The sequence below is a fragment of the Egretta garzetta genome, unplaced genomic scaffold (assembly GCF_000687185.1).
Source record: "Egretta garzetta isolate BGI_Z169 unplaced genomic scaffold, ASM68718v1 scaffold40, whole genome shotgun sequence".
In the NCBI taxonomy this organism is placed as follows: Eukaryota; Metazoa; Chordata; class Aves; order Pelecaniformes; family Ardeidae; genus Egretta; species Egretta garzetta.
In genome coordinates, this window is record NW_009258484.1 from 3,962,204 (window position 1) to 3,983,356 (window position 21,153).

The 21,153-nt window shown below is 39.6% G+C and overlaps 1 protein-coding gene across 1 annotated transcript in view; it reads right to left on the bottom strand.

Moving 5' to 3' along the window:
• The window catches only part of FRY (FRY microtubule binding protein), a 178,946-nt gene that overhangs the window by 126,561 nt on the left and 31,232 nt on the right, over positions 1 to 21,153 (bottom strand). The window contains exons 2-3 of the mRNA XM_009644896.2: positions 19,297 to 19,496; positions 524 to 577 (exon numbers count right to left, since the gene is read on the bottom strand). Coding sequence (XP_009643191.1) covers positions 524 to 577; positions 19,297 to 19,496 — 254 coding nt within the window. The remainder of the gene's footprint in view (positions 1 to 523; positions 578 to 19,296; positions 19,497 to 21,153) is intronic.

Consider the following 21,153-nt stretch of genomic DNA (forward strand, 5'->3'; position numbering starts at 1 on the left):
TTGTATAGAGGCATTTATCCTGACAACTGAATTTATGTGTAATTTTAAATACAACAGGTTGGCTCAGCCTGTGTGAAGTGCAGCATACATATAAAGTCATGCTGGGTCACAGCTACAGAGACAAAATAGACTGATGAGACTGACGAGACTGACGGCAATGACAATGATTCTAAAGGCCATCATATTAACCATAGGAGAAACAACAAAAAGAAAGACTGGGGGCTGTGCACCTGTTTCAAAACCCAGATATTCAGGGGAAACACCAGGAAATAATACACATGCCTAATACACTGTGAAAAGCAAGAAGTTCTATGGCCAAAAAATACTGAGCTTGAAAACAGTGGAAAAATCCTCCTAATTTAAACCCAAGAATGGTTAGGCAAAGCACTCATCATTCTACCACAGTACATTGAGGGATATTGCTTTTGCAGTATTGAACGATAGCATAAGGGCACTACACTGCCTTCCAAGTATTTGTTTCACAGCCTGAGGAATGGAAATCATGTCATTTCAAGTGTCTTACTTGATCAAACTGGGGGTCTTCTCCTCGTTGCAGAGATTTGGTCAGTGGTTTCTCCTAAAAGAAAATATATAAAATACACATTACTCAAGATCAAGACTATGATGTATTCTATCAACTCTACTAATATTTTTCAGTTAGATTTTTACTCACATAATTTGTCTCCTGCCCAGTTTCATGCTGGATGCACTGTTTGTTTCACATGCAAAGGAGACCTCTGCATACACATGACCTAATACAGGTAGAGTGCCTTTAGTGTCTTTAGTGTTCTTCCAAGAAAGAAAAGGATTAACCATTTTTTACACCTGAGTTACTTGGTGCTCACACTGATGATAAATTCCTTCAAAGTCCTAAAAACCACCTGGTATTTCCTTTAATACATAACCGCTCTATTTAGCTACATGATGTACCTTCTTGTTAAAATACTGCCAGGCAATACGAACAGGACCATAGATAAAGTGTATCATCCAGCTCATACTGATATCAAGGTGATTTTAGAAAAAACAAATACCATAGAGTTCATTTTTTAAGGAAGATAATTGTGGGGAAAATGGCTGTATTACTTAAAAAAAAAATAAAAAAGAAAAAAAGAAAAAAAAGGAAGCATTTTTGGAATGGAAGCAAATTTTCAGGACACGTTCTCAGAGTACCTGGGAACTCCAAGGAGAACTGCCCAGCTCAGAGTCCCTGCGTGTGAACATCCATACATCCATTCACCTTTATGGCTTTTTCACCAAGTACACCCAAATACTGAGGTATGTAGAAGTACATAGTCCGGTATTCTAGATATATGCAACGGTATACAAAACATGAATCTCCTAAACCACTGTGAAAATAAACAATACATGAAGGCAGATGACAGTCTGAAAAACATGTCACCGTCACAATTCTGCACTGAATTGTACTACTGTTGCTGGTGTCTGAAATGTGCCAGCGCCTTATTCTGCTGGAAATCACTCATCTTTCTTCTACAGCTGCAAGATCGGAGCTCACCCACCAGCTCAGCATGAGACTCTCTGTTCAGCTTTCAGCAAACTATTACACTCATCAGCATCTGTTAATGTATCAGGCAAAATACCATCACTGCCAAGGGATGTGAGATGCAAAACAAAGAAATCTGTAAAGCTGCTGAGATAATGGAATGGAAAGACTTGAGGCGGTCCAAAGATTTCTATTGTTTAATGCTTCTCTCTGGAGAAAATGTTGTCCAGTATAATCTGCGGCCTGATTTTGAAATTAATTATGCTGATCCATTTGTAATGCCAGCTGGCAAGAAGGTTGGCTGCAGGGTGACTGCAGTATCCCCTGACTACCTACCAAATAGAAGAATCAACAAAATGTTTTCTACTGAGTCACTGATTTATCCAGGACACTCATCAATATTTTTGTTATCTCTCATGTCTACAGTGACTCCTCCAGATATTAAGGGCTCAACTATTAATTAGAACTTTATGACAGATTATTGGTAACGAAGAGACACAGCAAAACCTTGTGGCCCAGAAACAGACACGACACCACCCCACCCGCAGTCTTCCTCTTCAGTCAGTAACTCGGTGCGGCCCTACCTAGTTGTGTCTCACGGGAGGACAATACTTCTTTTGTCTATTGCCGCACACTGAAAAGGAAAGCTGATAATCTTTCAAAAGTAGTGTTCAATTTATTTAAAGGATTCTTAAGTTTTCGTGGGTCCTGGACAAATCAACATCCTGAGAATTAGTGTAGATTAGGAAAAGAAAAACCCAGCACACCATCTTTTTTTTTTTATTATTAAATTTGTGATTCTGTTACAGAAGGCCTGTGTTGCCACAGAGACATTGCTTAAGGTCTGTTTCAATAAAAAGGGCTCTGGCATCCAGAAGCTTTGTGTTCCAGTGCTGGACACTGCAATGCTTGCCTTTCAGAGTAGTATCTAAAATCCTGCAGAAAAGCATTCAGTGTTTCAGGCAGAAATGAGGTGTGGGATTCCTCATTACGTGCTTATCTTTAAGGTGGACACAACTAAAGGAGACAAAACATGCCCTGGGAACCCAGGTGTGCAACTGCAATCCTGAAAACGTCCTCATCACCTGTTGCCTATCTCTGGAAGCACACACACCTCACAAATACTTCAGTTTCTGATGCTGCTGCTGCCCAGGGACTGTTTCTAAGTTAGTGGAGATGCCTCCATTTTGACAAGGCTGTACAACTTCTCTCTTGCACCCTTACAGGCAGCTAGGCTAGGGCTACCCAAACTGTGGTACATTCACCCAAAGAAACTGTTCATAGGCCATGCAACAGACTTGCTCGCAGCAGAAGGTAGCCCTTGAGATGAAGACCAGCCAAGGACCACCTAGCAAAAGCCAGGAAGGGTTCTGCTGCCTTAACTTCTCAATGTCTCCAGTATACAGCTTTAACTGAGACCTTTTTTCTTTCCTTCATCCCATCCTGCACCTACTTCTTGCCACTTCCCTTCTCCTCACGCTCTTGCCAGGCAGCAGCTCCTCCTGCAGATGGCTCTGCCTCTTCTTCATCCCCTTTTTGGGCTGCTGCTGTTGCTGCTTTTTCCTTAACTCTTTCAAAGTATGGCACTGCCATGGACTCTGCCTGCAGTGACTGCTGTGACGGCTCAGCCTGGCTGGACCCCAGGTGACCCCATGAAGCAGGTGTCTCTGCACACACCCTCAGTTCTGGGGTCAGAGCAACTCATTGTACCCCTGCAGTGAACGGCAATAATCCCAGAAAACTATATTTGGGGCTTGAAGCTTTGAGAAAACTCGAAGTAGAAATTATTACTACTTACTTACTAATGATGAGTACTGAATAGATAATGAACTGAATGAAGATGAAGGGCCAGCTACAAATATGGTTTGGGGTGTACGTTTTTTGGTGTTTAAGCACTCCTAAAATAGAAAAGGATAATTGCTTGCATGATGAGTGTAACAAGTGACCATGCCAGGAAGACACTGCTGAGTAAATTCAAAGACAGCTCAACTACACGAAGGTGCTTCACGTGTCCTTTGAAAAAGCATTTTTTCTTTACGCAATAGATAATTTCTGCTCATCTACTGTAAACAAATTGCCCATTCTACACCACTTAGTTCTAATATTGTTACAAATCTTACCATTTCATTTTATGCAGTATTTTCAACATCACTGCTATGGCAGCTACTACATAAAATATATTTATACTCATGGTAAAGATTTTCATTATATGCCAAAGATTCAGGATTGGCAAAGACAAGGTTAAAATGTATAACAAAGTGAAATTGTCTCTGAGTAATAGATTCCATAGCAGTCTATTTACCCTGGAGATATACTTATTTAAAAGTTTTTTTAAAAATCTTAAAAATGTTTTCGAGCCTCAAGGCTCTATTTTATTTTTATTTATTTTCTTGCCCACCCAATTCAGAAATGGCAAAGAGGCTCTTTTATATTATGAGTTGACTCTGTTTGAGCCTCTGTAGCTATAATACATTCTACAGAAATGTCTTCCAAATGTTGGATGAATAGGTAGGCTGAATTTGGAGCCAAAGCCTACAACCACAAAATATGAATAAAGAAAGTTTTGATTAATCTGAAAGAACACATAGCTTTCTGGGTTATAGAAAACATCAGAAAATTTCAGAAGAATGTACTCTCAATAATAACATTTCCATTTTTAATCCCTAAGTTAAACATCTTTATTTCTTGTTTGCCTTCAATTGTATACTCTGTATTTGTTCATGCTGGAAACTCCCATGATACGAACACATGTTAGAGATAAGCAGTAAAGATCAGCAAAGACAATTTTGTATTTAATTTTTGAAACAATTGTTTTTCAATAAAACTATATAGACTTTTTGCATTGCCAATGCTTACAAACCAAAATGTTCAACTAAAAATTAATTTCCTTCCTCTGCCTCACTGCTGTTGTGAAGACATTAATATAAAATAATAAAATAAAATATGTTGAATATGCAATGGAAAATGTATATTTTATCACATTTGCATGCATTAACTAAATATAATATATATAATTTGTCTAAAAAATAACGTATCAATCAAACCCCCTATTCACACAGACACACTAAAACATTTCTCCAAAGATTGTCAGCTACTTTCAATGGTTGATATATTAATGCTTTTTCAGGGCTGCTACACAAATATAACTGGGTAAATTTACACAGGAATAGCTTTTCTTGACCACCTGTTACAGAACTGAGTGTTCAGGGAAAGATGAAAACAAAAGGATATTGTAGTGCCTATTAAGCTTCACTCTGTCACCATGTTATAATGATATATAATGCCCCTGAAAGTTATTTCTAACCTCAGCAACCATTAGATATGTTATTCCTACTGAACTATGACTAGGTACTGTATTACTGACTGAGATAAACCCCCTCTTTTCATAAGACCACGGAGGATGCAAGGATATTTTGATACAAACTGCAACTTTTGCACTGCATGCTATAAAGCAGCCACAAATACTCTACTGAGTAGTCTGCTGGGATGGAAGAGTTACCAAAAGGCAACAGCAGAAGAATGGACCTTTTCACATAAAATGGAGTAGACATACACTACATTCAGCTACTGTATATATAATATATATATTATAAATATATATAAAATGCATGTAAGTGCAATCTTAAGAACCAAAAAATCCCCAAGTGCAATTCTTTTCTGCTTATGATGAATCATCACGTAAGCCCCAAAAGAAATCAAACAACTTTGTATTGTACTCTTTTCAGCAGGGAAGGAAGGTGGTGATTTGTAGGAAAAGGTCTGCTCCAAAACAGCTGGATCAAACACACTATTTTGTGTTGGTTATTTTGTACATACAAAGATCGGAAAATGAATCACTGTCAACCTTGCACACACGTGGTGTGTAAACCATCACCTGTATCATCTAGGAGCATGATGCCAATTTGCTTCTGAAGGCTGGGCATGCAAAACTGTTCCACAGAGAAGCACCTACCCTTCAGATGCAGCTGAGCTACCAGCCAGTCGCCTCTGAAGTGGACAGTGTGTCTGTCCGGCCCCTGCCTCCATTTCGGCTGTGTGCTCCTGCCTCCTCCCTCCCAGAACAGATCCATACTGATCCTGCACTGAGTAGGTTCATGCAGCTGAACGCACAAGTATTTACTTCTGTCTTGCCCTCTCAAAAATTGATAGAATGGTCCCATAAAAACCAGCTATTGTACTGAAAATAGTTCTGAACTTCTTGGGAAATAATTTTCATCTCTTATTTACCTTTCTCCTGTTCGGGAATTCCCACCACCACCCCAGGAAGCCTGGTTAATTTATATCTAAGCAATTAAGAGAGCCAAGCTTTTTGACTCAAAAGCACAGTCTGTTTACTCTGATAGTCCCCCGAATGTCTCCCACCTGGAATTTCTATGAAACAGGCAATTAGTGTTCTGTTTTCACAACCGTTCTTTGCAAGTCAGCAGGTCGTCATGCATAAAAATATAAATTGCCAGTTCAGCGGATGACAACAGAATCTTTGATTTCTCTTGTTGCTCTGCTCAGCATCAATTAGCTGCTGGATACCTCGTTTAAGAGTCCATGTCAGTGACTGTGGTACAGAGATAGTAAAATAAACAGAAAAGGGGATTTCCTTTATTAACCTTTGAAATTCTAAGCATACACCAAAAGGAAATTGTAAATGCAAACACAATAAAAAAGATACGATAATATAGCTTCAAGAAAACACCACAACTCTGGACAAGACAAAATTATAGACTCCAAAAATTATGAACTTCACCTAACTTTTGAAAATCAAGTGAAAAAGCAATGCTAATTGTACTTTGCATTTCATATGAAGAAAAAAGGCATATTTCAAGTGGCAATGAACTATATGTAAAAATATTCTACATCTCCCATAAATTTTTATTTTAGCAAACTCAGGTCAAAAACCTACCTGTCATTACAGTTATTGCATAAAAAAAATGAAAGGCGCCTATTTAGAAGACAGGCTCAGTATTACTCGGTCTATTCTTACTTCATGCAATTGCTCTTCTTCTTTGTAACAGCTCTTCTGTTTCATTCACGCGGAAAAGGATGTGCCCAGAACTACTGTACTGCTGAATACAAAACTGTGTAAGAAAACATCGGTTCAGCTTCAAGCACAGGTTTTCACTCACTGGCTCTGATTCTCATCTCTTTGGCATCCACACCATGTACTGACTCAGTCATAGCTTATATCATCACATCAGGTATTACAGGCTAACTTTTGTCTGATTATCACATTCTCTGCAAAAGGTATCTTTTACCTATGCTGCCTACCAACAAAATTAAAATTTGGACACCCAGAAATTGTGGTCATGAGAATGTTTAATTTGAAGTAACTGGTGTATCAGAAAAAATGGCCAAGCAAGCCAAAGAAATGGCCAATTAATTTTCAGTACTAATACTACATAGAAGTGGAGTAAATCCCAAGCAGACTGAAGAGACAAGCAAACCCAGTGAATTAGATTGCTTTCCAAGCTATTAGATGCACAGTGCAAAAATTAGCACTGCAACTTTCCCCAAATAACATGGAAATGAAGGAAAAAACCTCACAAAAAACCAATATGAAAGTTTTCTTTCTTTCACTTACCTTGAGCAAAGAACTCAAGAACTCTGACATCCTTACCTGATCAGTAAAAAAATTCCCAGACATGCCCTCAACTCAGTGTTGATAATAACGGGTCACAAACTTTAAACAAAGGTTAAGGGCTATTACAGATAGACCAGTAACTGCAAAAAAACCCACCCCAAACAAAAACCCTACTGCTCTCAGCATTTGTACCTTCACTATATTTTTCCATTGCAAAGTAAGGTGCTTTCTTGTAGGTAGGAAGTAAAAAAATTTCTCTTACTAAGGTATTTTAAGCCCAAATAAGCTGATGACTACCAGTGGACCAGTTCCAAAAGGAATACTTTTAAGTACATGCTTTTGTAAAATCTGGAAAGTTGAAAAAAGTATTAAGGATGACTTTACTGAATTTTGAGGTAGACTCTAGCACAAGCAAGAAAGGAAATTTTATTGGCTGTTTATTTTCAGAGTTTTGTGTTAACAGGAATGATTTTTTTAAAACTGTACATTAATGAACACATCAAAATCCTCCAAACACACACAAGCTGTAAGGTCTGGGTTAGCATCGTAATACTTTCCTTGGTTTCCCCTGATTTTAGTTACTCCAGTACTACATTGTACAGAAAAAGAGGTGAATTTTACAACCTGTAAGTTTGATAAATGTAAGAAGAGCATCTAGAAATGAAGTGTGAACTCTTAATGTTGACACCCTAATTCCGTCATAGACCGATGTTAGTAGACTGACTGATTCTGACTTAAAAACTTCCAATGTAAGAAGATACAATTTTGTTAATTGGAACCTAATTTGCTGGAGCAGGGAATATATTAAGTTTTAGTGGCATCCTTACTTGTGATGAAAATTTGTGAAGACCATGATGTACAGCTTGGGGAAAGACTATAAAGTTAAAATAATGGATTAACTGAGACAGTGCTAATTGAATTTTACATACAGGATTGAGTTTATTAGTAGCCCCAAGTCCAATTTATGTTTTACATGGGTTAAGTTCAACACTATCAATATTCGCAATTCCTACACCTACAATGAATTATTACGTCTTCAGTGATTTACAATCCTAAAAGAGTTACAGTCATAGAATCATAGAATCGTTTAGGTTGGAAAAGACCTTTAAGATCATCAAGTCCAACCGTTAACCCAGCCCTGCCACCCCACCACTAAACCATGGCCCTAAGCAACTCGTCTACCCGTCTTTTAAATACCTCCAGGGATGGGGATTTGACCACTTCCCTGGGAAGCCTGTTCCAATGCTTAACAACCCTTTTGGTGAAAAAATTTTTCCTGATGTTCAACCTAAACCTGCCCTGGCACAACCTGAGGCCATTTCCTCTTGTCCTATCGCTTGTCACTTGGAAGAAGAGACCAACACCCACCTCACTGCAACCTCCTTTCAGGCAGTTGTAGAGGGCAATAAGGTCTCCCCTCAGCCTCCTCTTCTCCAGGCTAAACAACCCCAGCTCCCTCAGCCCCTCCTCATCAGACTTGTGCTCCAGCCTCCTCATGAGCATTATTGCCCTTCTCTGGACAAGCTCCAGCACCTCAATGTCCTTCTTGTAGTGAGGGGCCCAAAACTGAACACAGTGTTTGAGGTGCGGCCTCACCAATGCTGAGTACAGGGGCACAATCACTTCCCTACTCCTGCTGGCCACACTATTCCTGATACAAGTCAGGATGCTGTTGGTCGCCTTGGCCACCTGGGCACACTGCTGGCCAGCCAGTACCCGCAGGTCTTTTTCCACCAGGCAGCTTTCCAGCCACTCTTCCCCAGGCCTGTAGTGTTGCATGGGGTTGTTGTGACCCAAGTGCAGGACCCGGCACTTGGCCTTGTTGAACCTCATACAGTTGGCCTCGGCCCATCAATCCAGGCTGTCTGGGTCCCTCTGCAGAGCCCTCCTCCCCTTGAGCAGATCAACACTACTGCCCAGTTTGGTGTCATCTGCAAACATGCTGAGGGTGCACTCAATCCCCTCGTCCAGGTAATTGATAAAGACATTAAACAAGACTGGCCCTAGAACTGAGCCCTGGGGGACACCGCTTGTAACCAGCCACCACCTGGATTTAGTTATTGACTAAACTGGTATTTGACTGTAAAATTGAATATTCAAAAAAACACTAAACCATTTTAAGTCAGGCATTTTTAAACTAACTAAACTGGTATTAGCGAAATGAGAAAGGCCTTCTACAGGAAGCAGCAGTAATAAACTTGCAGAGTTGGAAAACAACATGGCTATTACATTGCAAAGCCTAACTGCAGCAAGACACAAAAAAAAGAAAGATTTTTGCTTATGTGATGCATTGTCTTCAAGGTAAGATATATATATATGATTTACTTCTCAAAAACTATTGAAGTAAATACAGATGACTTCTTCTGTTGTTTGTGCTGAGATCCATTACTATGCATTTTCATAAAAATGTTTGTCCACAACAGGAACAAGAACATGCTCAAAATACAGACACTCAGAGCAAGCTATACTCCATAAACCCACTATTTCCGCCTTGCTCTCGACATGAATCCAGGAACAAAGCTTTCTGGAGTCACACTCTAATAATTAATGATACTTTGTATGAAGCTTGAGTCAAGAGTGGTGTCATGAGATGCAGTATGAGAGTCCAAAATCTTTTATCTATGAGCCTGTGGGACTGAAATAAACATGATGCTCTGAAAAAGCTTTTATTAGGGTGATTTGTATGTAAGTTATTTTTAGCATTCTAAGAACAATAGACTATGGAGATCTGGACTTCCACATCCATGTTAAAAACTTTGCATGAAACTGCTACTCAAAGCCTTATTTCAGCTGTTAACTAAAGTGGTTCAGCTAGGCACACTTCATCAGCCAATACATATATTTAAAAAAAAAAAATTCAGTAGTATGTGTATAATAATCACTTCTATGAAGAGAAAGTTTTTGTGACAGTAGACTTCTGTGAAATAGAAACACTACAAGATCCAGTGGTAAATTAAATAGATTTAGGAGACAAAGTCACTATATTAAAAAATGTGTAACTTTAACAGTTCCCTCCTTTCCATCTCTGCCATTACTTCTGAGAGCTGATGAAGAGGGTGAGAGGATGGTCCTCCCTGACCTTGATGTACCCTGGTCATTTGGTACATCTTTGTTTCCTAAACAGAGAACTTAACTGACATTTCAATCCTATACACAAAGAGTTTTATGCCAACTGATTTATGATGAGCAATGTGATTTCTTCTGTGCAAGAAGGACATGGTAGACAAATGCAGGAAGTTTTTTTTTTCCTGCACAGAATGTGGGATGTGCAGCTTCCCTCTTGAACTCACCACGTTCTCCAAGTTACTACGAAAGTGCTGTTCTCATCTTCAGACAAACCTCCTGCCCACAGTGAGAGCAATGCTACGAGGATTTAGGGGACTTCCGTGTTCCAAGCAGTGGATAAGGTTCCTTCTTTTAGTACATTTGTACAGAACTGGTAAAATGTTATAAAAACAGGGAGGTTGGGAAGGGTAGCAAGTTTCCCACATCTGTGAGCCTTGGGAATGAAAATATAGGATTGGCAACAGACCTCTGCTAAAAGGTGTAGCAGGGTAAAATGGAGAACACCTGTCTGGATGCAGACATCCAGAATACCATGGGACCAGGCAGGACAGACATCCTAACAGCTACCGAGTACAGAGACACGGCTGCATGAGAGAGAGAGAGAGACTCGCAGTTGTTTCTGATACAGAACTGCCCATGATCCCACCCTTTCCCAGTATCTTAACCTCTATGGGAAGCACTAAGCAGGCCTTGCTTCAGTTACGGCAAGGTGAGCTGCCGAAGTGCTTACAGGGCTTTGCTGGTGTCAGGGCCCAGAAGGGCCGGCCCCAGCGGCTGGGGGTCCCCATGGGGACAGCAGGGCAGGGGCTGGCAGCCAGGGCCTGCCCCACCACCCCAGCCCTAAGTCAGGCAGCTGGAGGACAAGGGCCAGGCTGCGGGCGGGCCTGGCTCGGTGGGGCCCATGGCTGGGCAGGGCTGTGGGGAGCTGGAGACCCAGCCCCGCTGCCCTGTTGCTGACCCCAGGAATGGGGTCCTGCGCTGAGGGCAGGGGTGGGCAAGACTCAGAGGAGGCCATTAAGGCTAATTAGTGCCCTCAGGGCCCTGACCGCTGGTTGCCCATCCAGAGTGATGTGACCTAATTTAACCAAAGCTGTAAGAAGCCCTTATCAGTTGATTTGAATAAATTTAGAGTTGCAGTTGCAGGGCTGCTCCAGGCACAGCTGAGAGCTCTGTAAACGCATTTCACTTAGCCCTCAGACAGCCGGGGGTAATAAACGACAGCTACTGACCCAGGTAACTGCCTGCTGTCTCACAGCCACTGCTGCTTTAATGTCAGGTAGCTACTTACTGTCATCACCTATGTGCCTATTTTCAAAGAACAGACAGATAGGATAGACAGGAAAGGTGTATTTTCAAAGTGAACTCGAGAAATTCTGATGACGGTCAGGAGTTAGTTTTCTTTAAACTTCCTTTCTTTTGGGCTTTCTTGGCTATGTTTGTCACGAAGGCTGTAGCTGTATCATAAAAGACATATTCACAGGCGACCTGATCTGAAGCCTTTTCCTCCCGGTTACTGGTACCGATCTGACAGACTCAAGGAGGATGCCAGGGTGCCCTTGAAGAGCCAATGTCAGCCTTCACTGTCCTTCTGTTACAGGTACGATGGTCGTAAAAGCCATAGCTTCCACCTGTACTACATGACCAGCTAAGAAAACGAGACTTTATTGGGTGGATTTCCAAACTGGGAAGGTAGCTACTTGAAGTATTGAATTTGTTCTCATATTTGTTATGCCAGAAGATATGCAGGGTCAAATATGGCATAATTCAAGCTGAAAAGAGCACATAAATTCAAATTTAAAAACATAAAGCAATCCTGATGAAGCAGGACCTCATTGACTTCAAACATGAAGTCTGAAAGCTTACAAAGGATGAAGCTGTTGCGAAAATACGGAAAGATATCTCTTTAATTAATTGACATTCATCTGTCAAGAATGCTACCGAAGTAAATACTTGATTTTCTCCCTGTCCTTCATGATGACAGACCAGTGATAAGGCTAGCCTGAGATGACTGTAGCCTGAGATGACTGTAGTATGACTTTCATTTTCTGGATAGTAGTAATAACCAATATCCTTAAATGACACAAAACTGTGATCAGAGGCATGTGGTAGGTTCTCTGCTATATTTGCAAGCATCTGCCAACACGTGACAGCCTCGGTGACCTTGGATTCAATCTCTGTCTTCCAATGTTAAATCCTCTTAGCGATTTGAACCATCATATGCACCACTGACTATCCTCCAACTATGCAGTAGTGAGGCCCAGGGACAGTGAGCTCCTAAAGAGTTTTGCTGTCAGAATGAGATTTGAAGCCTCAAATAGCATTCTGCCCACACGCCCAGCTATGGAAACCCTGAGATCACTGAGAAAGCTCTTGTTGACATTGCCTGGCTTTGAAATGTATGAGTGGTTTTATGGGCCTGTACCTAGCTGCAAATGCCTATGCCAATGGCTATGCAAAAATGTGCCCTTTTCCATCCTGGTTGCTAAAATGACATAAACTTTTTCCCTCTGTCTCATATGGAAGCTGGAATCTGACCCATGCTGCATCCTGTCTCCATGCTCCTGCACTCCCATTACTTCTGAAACCCTACGTTTGTCTCTTCCTTCAACTCTTTTTCCAACTGTGTCTTTCATACTCTTCCCCTCAACTCTTGTGTTTCAACTTTATGGTATGTGCCCCTGAACTACACAGAAGATATCTGATCTGGGGCCACTGCTTCAATCACACAAACCTTTTGAGGTCTTTCAGGAAGATAACTGACCTGAGGTTCAAGATTAGCCACTCTAGAAGGATGACTGCTCTACGCTGTTCAGTGCTTGGCTTCTGCTACAGGTCTCAGCCTGAGATATATACTGAGATAACTAGAGGGGGATATTATTTCTGAGGTGATGAGTGGAAAGGGAAGTGAAGGCTCTTCATGCCATTGGAGCTGTCTTTTCTGTATTTGATGCTCTCTGTCTTTAAGTATGGAAGCTTGATTTTTCCTATATTTTTCTGCCTTCACATCCTTTGAGTACATGAGTAGAGCTTGCTTATTTCACGGATGATATCTTCTAGATTTAGCTGCCTCTCTCTCTGTTGGGGGAAAGAACAAGCTGATCTGGCCCAGCTTGGGCTTCATTACCAGTAACAGCTCAGTTTTGTGAACTGGACTATGCTTGGAGAGCCAGTGAAGTTGCAACAAAAGTCAATTCGTGAAGGAGGGAAGAGTGATGTCAGAGACCATTGTTCTGCTTAACTGATTTCTTGAAACAGAGAGGTTAGCTGCTGGGACATCTGAATAAAAAGAAACAGAACCAAGGGGACAATCCATACAGAATCAAACTTAGTCCTCAGATATGGCTGGGAGTTGAATAAAATACTGAGACCAACTGTAACTCTGAAAAATTGACTTGGAATCCAGTCAATGAGATGCAGGAAAGAAACTCTGCTGAGCTGACACTTGCTGTAGGAGATGGGCCTTCTCCTGAGGACAGTGACTGTCCTCAGCCCACCAGACTGTCCTATGACTGACAGACATAGATCTGTCCATTCAACAAGCCGCTTAATGCATCCACTGTAACAGATCTGTGGGGCTCCAGACAATAAAAGGATAGTATATTCAAGTTACATATCGAGCAGTTGAAGTGAGATGGTGTGTAGATGCTTTCACTTTCTGATGAACAGGTGAAAGGACAGTCCTCAGTGCAGTATAATGAAGTGAGGCGGAATTTCAAAAAGAAGTATCTCAAGTACTTCAGGGCCAAATATTGAAAGAACACAAAATTATTCTTAATGTCCTACATATTACTTGTCACAACTGGATCTAAAATAACTAACCTACTAATATTTAGTTATATCATTTAAATACTAAATAAAGCATACAGTAGAAATAAAGAGTTATGATAAGTTAGATACAGAGTTATGATATTACGAACTATGAGCTCCTTAGGGTTGGGATAGACTGTCCACATGCTTTACAGAATTTTGACTGCCATAAACACTAATGGAATAAAAGAATTATATTAATGATGAGTGACATAATCCTTGCAGTGACGCAGAGGTGGATAGGGACAGATGACAACGGGAATCTGACATGTTGGCAGCATTTATAGAGGAAGGTCCTAAGGAGGACACTTTTTGTATGGGGAAAAAAAAGAATAGCATTTTCAATATATACTCGCATAAAGTTATTCAAATGAAGTTGTCTTTTCAATTTATCTGGGCATACACATACTGAGTGGGTAGTTAGACCAGAGTAAGGCAGTTTGCCTTTCCTCTTTTCCATGAAGTTATTTGTTCCTTATAGTAACTCCTGTCTGTGCACTGTGAATAAACAGGGTCCAAAAGCACTGTGTATGCCAAACTATTCATAAGGACTTCAAACATAAAAAGTGTGTAATGCTAATGTGTCTCATTATAAATGAGAACAAAGGAGTAATTTCTCATGTGATGCAGCTGGAATTTTGGTCCACATAAAACAAAAAATTCTACGTTACAGCTGTGTGATAAAACTGCTTGGTATTATGCCCTTTTTGCCAAGAAGGCTAATGGTATCCTGGGGTGTATCAAGAGGAGCATGGCCAACAGGTCGAGGGAGGTTATCCTCCCCCTCTACTCTGCCCTAGTGAGACCCCACCTGGAGTGCTGTGTCCAGTTCTGGGCTCCCCAGTTCAAGAAAGATGAGGAACTGCTAGAGAGAGTCCAGAGGAGGGCTACAAAGATGATGAGGGGAGTGGAGCATCTCCCCTATGAGGAAAGGCTGAGAGAGCTGGGCTTGTTTAGCTTGAAGAAGAGAAGACTGAGAGGGGATCTCATCAACACATACAAATATCTTAAGGGTGGATGTCATGAGGATGGAGCCAGACTCTTCTCAGTGGTCCTCAGTGACAGGACAAGGAGCAATGGGCACAAACTGAAACATAAAAGGTTTCAGTTGAATATGCGGAAGAACTTCTTTACTTTGAGGGTGACAGAGCACTGGAACAGGCTGCCCAGGGGGGTTGTGGAGTCTCCTTCCCTGGAAATATTCAAAGCCCACCTGGACGAAGTCCTGTGTGACATGCTCTAGGTGAACCTGCTCTGCTTTAGCAGGAGGGTTGGACTAGATGATCTCCCAAGGTCCCTTCCAACCCTTGCCATTCTGTGATTATTTTAGCCTACATAAATGTTACTAGTTATCACAGCCCAGTCCTCAAAACCCAAGCAACCTTCTACTTCCTTTTCTTCCAAGTCTGTCCTTAGCATATGTCTTCTGCAATGCCTAGAGGAAGTGAAGCCTAGATTAAAGCTAATCAGATAGCAGTGCCACTATACATGTTGGTTGGTCAAGCTCTGCAAAAACAAACTTGCATTATTATTGCTCTTTCAGAATCTTCCTAACCACCTGCTTGGCTGTTATCACCAGCCCTGCTTTGAAATACGTCTGTATTTTAATGTCTTTGAGCTTCTAATGAAATAGAAGCAATAAATACACTAGTATCAACCGCATCACCACTTTCATTTTTTTTTCCAGTGGTGAGATAAAACCTACCTAATAAAAGGAGAAAGTTACAGACAGAATATGTGAATGTGCTTATAGTCATATAATGAGTAAATTCTGTTCTTGAGTTCAGTATTCAGACAGAGATCCTGAATTTAGACAAGCTCAGTAGAAGAAGATGCTTGCAGGAGAAAAGCATAATGAAAGTTTACCAACAGCTAAATTAACCATTAACCACTGTCAATGCCTGTAGCTCACTATGTTTTATCAATGTCTACAGCTGTGTGTAAGTACCGCTGAATGCCGTATTTAAAGATTACCCTGATCAGTATGCACAGGATGAATTATTACCCTAAGTGATAATCAACGGTCTTAAAAAGGAAACGATTTTCTGGTTTTTTTCCTTACAGTGTTAAGATACGTAAACAAATTTTATCATTTGAACTGGAAAAAACGTTTCCCTGACTTCCTCACTCTAGCTTCATTTTAAGGTTATCACTGTTTGAAAGAAAATCAGCAGTAATAAAATACCAAATTGTGTTTGTAAGTAAGTGAAGCAATGGAAAGAAGATTTACAATACAGACTGATCAAAATGCAAATATGAATGCAACCAGCTATGAAAAAAGGTCTGCAGGAAAAATTATTTATATGAATTATAAGGGAGAACAATTGTTTACAGAAAAGAAATAGGATGTTATTAAAGGTTATCAAGAAGAAATTATTTACATTTCACTTGTGTGAATTTAATTTTATAAACTGGAAAATCCCTTTTAGTTAATTCTGCTGTCAAATACCTTTAATTTGGATTAATATAACTTGACAATCTGGGTACAGTAGTTTAATCATTAAAAATTAGCCACATAATTGTGAGCCTAATGTAATTATTAAAATGTTCGTTATATTTCAGAGACCCCAAAAAGGTGAAAAAAATGACCGGAAATTTCAAATAAAATATTCTCCAGACAAAGTAAAAAAAAATCACATCTGGAAACAAAAAGTTTCCATTCTAACCTATTAAAGACTTAGCAGTGGATACTCAACATCACTTTCATGCCTAGAAAACATATTAACTGGGAGTTCATTTTCTGTGATGATTGCTGCCAGATCCAGTAACCAAAATGTCAAACCATACTCGGTTGACAGCCAAGGCAGCAGGAGGAGTAGGTGACATTGCCCTCTGCTTTCTCTGCTGCTGGAATCTTGTTATCCCAGCTGTGGTATCATGGGTCTGCAGTAGGTGGTGGGTGGTGTGCCCTTCACTGCTGCCCTAGAAAAATAGCAAAAAATTTGTTGTGCCTTGCTAGCATCTGCAACTCATGGTAGGACACAAACCTGGTTTTCCACTGTGGTTGTCAGAACACTGTAATTTACAGTTGGGCTCCATGTACATCACAAAAGAAAGAGATGGATATATCAAAGAGGGATATGGAACCCAAAGAAACTGAGAAAAAAAAAATTTTAAAAAATGGTAATTATAATCAGAAAGGATAGGCAGGCAAAATGTGTGGATAAAAAGATATGTCTAGGTAAAAAATACATCAGTAAGTCTTTAATCCCATAGTAACTTCAGAGCTTGAATCTGAGCTATACTCTGTGAGAAGAGAGGAAAAAGCAATTATATTATAAACAGATAATTTTAGCTTCTCTAAAAGATATCTTAAGTATTCATCACTCATTATAAAATTAAACTGTCATATCTTGTAATGACTTGGAGAATTCAAACTAGAAACACCTCAGTGTTAGAGCACTTTTCAAGCTTGATTTTCTTTGAAGTATGTTTGAGTTTAATTAGAACAGAATCTTCAAAGAGCTCACCATTTGACTACCTATTGTGAAAAGAGGCCAAAGGGTGGCTCTGCACCACCCTTTTATAATCTTTGTCTCATAAATCCCTGGGACTTCCCAGTCACAATTCTAGCCAGTAGAGTAGAAATGTGGGAACAAAGCTGCTAAACATCCAACAGCTATCCCACAAAAAGGGTGGACTTAAATTCTTAGCCATTATTCCAGAATAATTTCCGCCATTTTCACTTGTCACTTCTTTCATTACAACCCAATTATTTCAAGATAATTTTGACTGAATGTCTACAGAAACCTGCTTACACATTTGTCACAGTCACCCTCAAATGGCAGCATACCATGACATGTAAGTCCTATTAGTATTAATAAGATGTGAGTATGTCATCAAATTATTGTTCGTGTCTCACAGTTAGACCCCTGTAAGAAATAGGTTCTGAAAACGCTGACAAGAAGAAGGTGACATTCCAGTCTCTTGTCATATTTTTACATTGTACGTTGAATTTACCAAATAGAATTTCACCGAACGACCTCTGGAATAAGGTAAGATTAACATTCAGATTCACAAAGTGACAAAAATAATGTATCAACGCACAGCAACTAAAAATCATCATAAAACAAGGTGAAATGCAAATAAATCAGGGTCACTGGTTTGTATCTATGTCTGAAATATTACATGAAAATGCAGAGGTTAGTGTTTAAGAGTAACAGAGGTGCCGCAAAGAAATTATGTTCTCAGTCCTGGTATTTTTGTTGTTTCCCTTATCTTGTTGAGCAATTTTACAACACATTTTGTCCTAAAATTTTAGAGATGTTCACTGTGCGTCACATGAAGACTGGATGGTAATAAACAGCTGCTGGCATTTTTTTTTGAAGGACCTACACTATGACTGTCAGTTTATTCTACTTTTTGCTATTTGGAGGGGACTCATGAAAGGAGAAGAAACTGGATCTTTGTCAAAATATTCCTTCCTGTTAGATTTTTTTGTGTTATTTCCAAATTACGTAAGATATTTCCGTAATCTTGCATTTACCTAATGTTTCAGAGGGAAGTCTGGAAAAACTTTGCAAGCATCAAACACTTCTGAATCTAAATCAAGATATAAAGCTAAACAGATGCCATCAGAATCAAGACAATCTTAATTGTACTGTTCAGAATATCCAGACCTGAAAATGGGGAACTGAACTAAGTATTCTATACCGTGCTTTATAACAAAAAAAGTTGTAAGATTTTATATGAATTCCTTTACAGCTCAAAAATACAGGTTCTTTTTATTTTTTTTATTTTTACCTTGTCAGAACTAAAATATAGGTTACAGAACTATTCTTCCCTAATCAAAATAACAAGAATGTATAAAAAATGTAGTCTCAAGATAAAATATCAAAATCCCAGAAGTTTTTCATATCTAGAAAATAGGTGCTATAGCACATTGTTAGATTATGAAACTCACTACTGTCAGAATTTAAATTAGAATCAGCAATGCTATTCATTTTCATGTTTTAGCTGAAAACCAGTAATGTTTAGAAATAGCATTTTTTATCATATTTCAGCATTTTCTAATCTATTTTTACTCAAGTCACCACTCTCCCAGCTGTGAAATCCATGCTGCCTCTCACTCACACCCTCTGCCTCTCACTCACATTAACACATGTCCATATTGCAAACAGAAATAAAATATTAATTCCTTTTCATGTCACCCCTTTGGCATATCTTGCATACCTCTGCCCTCTCCCACAACCTTCTAATTGCCATAGTAGTGTATCTTACAGTTTGGGAAACACTATCAAACTCCAACGCAGATTACAAGCAAAATACTCTGCATTGCATGGCAAGCAAGCCTGATTTAAAAATAAATTCAAAGTACACATATACTTAAGAGTTTCTTTTTACTCACAAGAGGTTCTGCCATGATGATGCGAATCTTGCGTTCAGCCTGAGTAGTAAAGTTAACGAACAAGCTCTTCAGGACATATTCGCCTGGTTTACTGTCTGGGTCAACGTTGATAGGCAACATGGCTGGAGGTCCTTTTTCCCTCTGTGTACCAGAAACAGGTGGGACAGGGGGCTTGATATATCCGTTACCAACTGGAGAAGCTGAAATGTAGAAAAAACATATTTACTTGTGGTTAATTCAACATGTCTTAACTTTTCCAGTGGCCCACTATACTGTCAAAGCAAAACTGGAGACCAGTTGATAATCAAAGAAATACACAATACATAAAATACAATTTGCATGATATAGTTATAGGTAAAATTTACATAATCTAGACTGGAAGACGATACCAAAAGAAAAATCTTATATACTAAAATTGAGTAGTGTTTACTATGCATTGCACACTCAATCTTTTTTTACGTGGTAAGATTTGCTGACACCTAACTGAGTAACATCCTCATTTCTAATTCTTTGTCTTGTAGACCAGATCCGTAACTCAGTTGTCAAATAACAAGTTTATTCTTTATTGCTGTTCAAACTGACCTATCCTTGCAGAAGTCAGGAGTCTGATCTTTTGACTAAGGTGAGCTGTAAAGGGACTGATTTTCCTCTTGTTTATACTGAGGTCAATCAAGAACGACTCCTTTAAAAACAATGGCATTTCACCAGTATAAAGAGTCAGACATGAAATGTTTTCCATGGCCAACAAATGTTCATTACCTATTAGTTTTTCTGAATGTACCAAACCCTACAGTCCCATGCAGCACTTGTGAGATTACATCTGGAGTACTGTGTGCAATTTTGGGCTTCCACACACAAGAATGGCATTGCTATTCTGGAGCAAGGCCGAGGGAGGACCACAAAGATGGTCAGGGGCTTATGTGCTTGCTACATGAGTACAGGCTGGGAGTGCTGGACTGGTTCAAGCTTCAGAAGAGAGGACTAATGGGAGATCTTATTCCAGTCTTGAGCTACTTAATGGGGTATAGCAAAGACGGAGACAGACTCTTCTTTGAGCCCAGTGACAAGACGAGAGGCAACAGACGCTAGTTGGTATGTGGGAAATTCTGATTAGATATATGGAAAAAATTTCAGCTGTGAGGGGTCGATCAAACACTGGTACAGGTTGTCCACAATATAGTAGAAATTCCACTCTTAGAGATACTCGAAACTTGGTTGGACAAGGCCCTAAGAAACACTCTGTAATTGGTGAGCAGAGAGGTTGGATTAATCATCCTCCAGAGATCCCTTCCAATCTAAATTACCCCATGATTCCATGAATTCCCCATAACCAATATCAAGATATTGTGTACTACGCTTAGCTCTACTTAATGTTTTTCTGGGAAACAGAAGAAAAAATAAATTGAAGTACTATGAAACAACACCTCATTAATTCAAATATTACCATTCTACGCATAAAAGTTCCAAAACAAAATTCTCAAGCTTAGCTCTTACTCGCAATAAAAGTCATCTCTGGTCTTCAGTCACGTACTGGTAGCACCCTCTGTCAGTTTTGCCAGAGACTTTAAAAGTACCAAATTAAGTAACACTGGGAAGACCAGACATTAGCCACTCTGAATGCAATCTAAGTGTCGTAACACCTGTGAGCACTGCTGGTGATTGGGACAGAGGTGCTGTAATGCAATAGAAACTGTGGAAAATATTATCATTATAGCATTTCCCCATAGCATTGCATTCCAGAGTGTTACATTGTATGTTGCATCCAAGTTGCAAAGAAAAAAAGAAAGAAAGAGGAATGAACTAGAAAGATGGATGACGCACATCCAATGCCTTTAGTCTTTCCTTTTGAGGAACAGA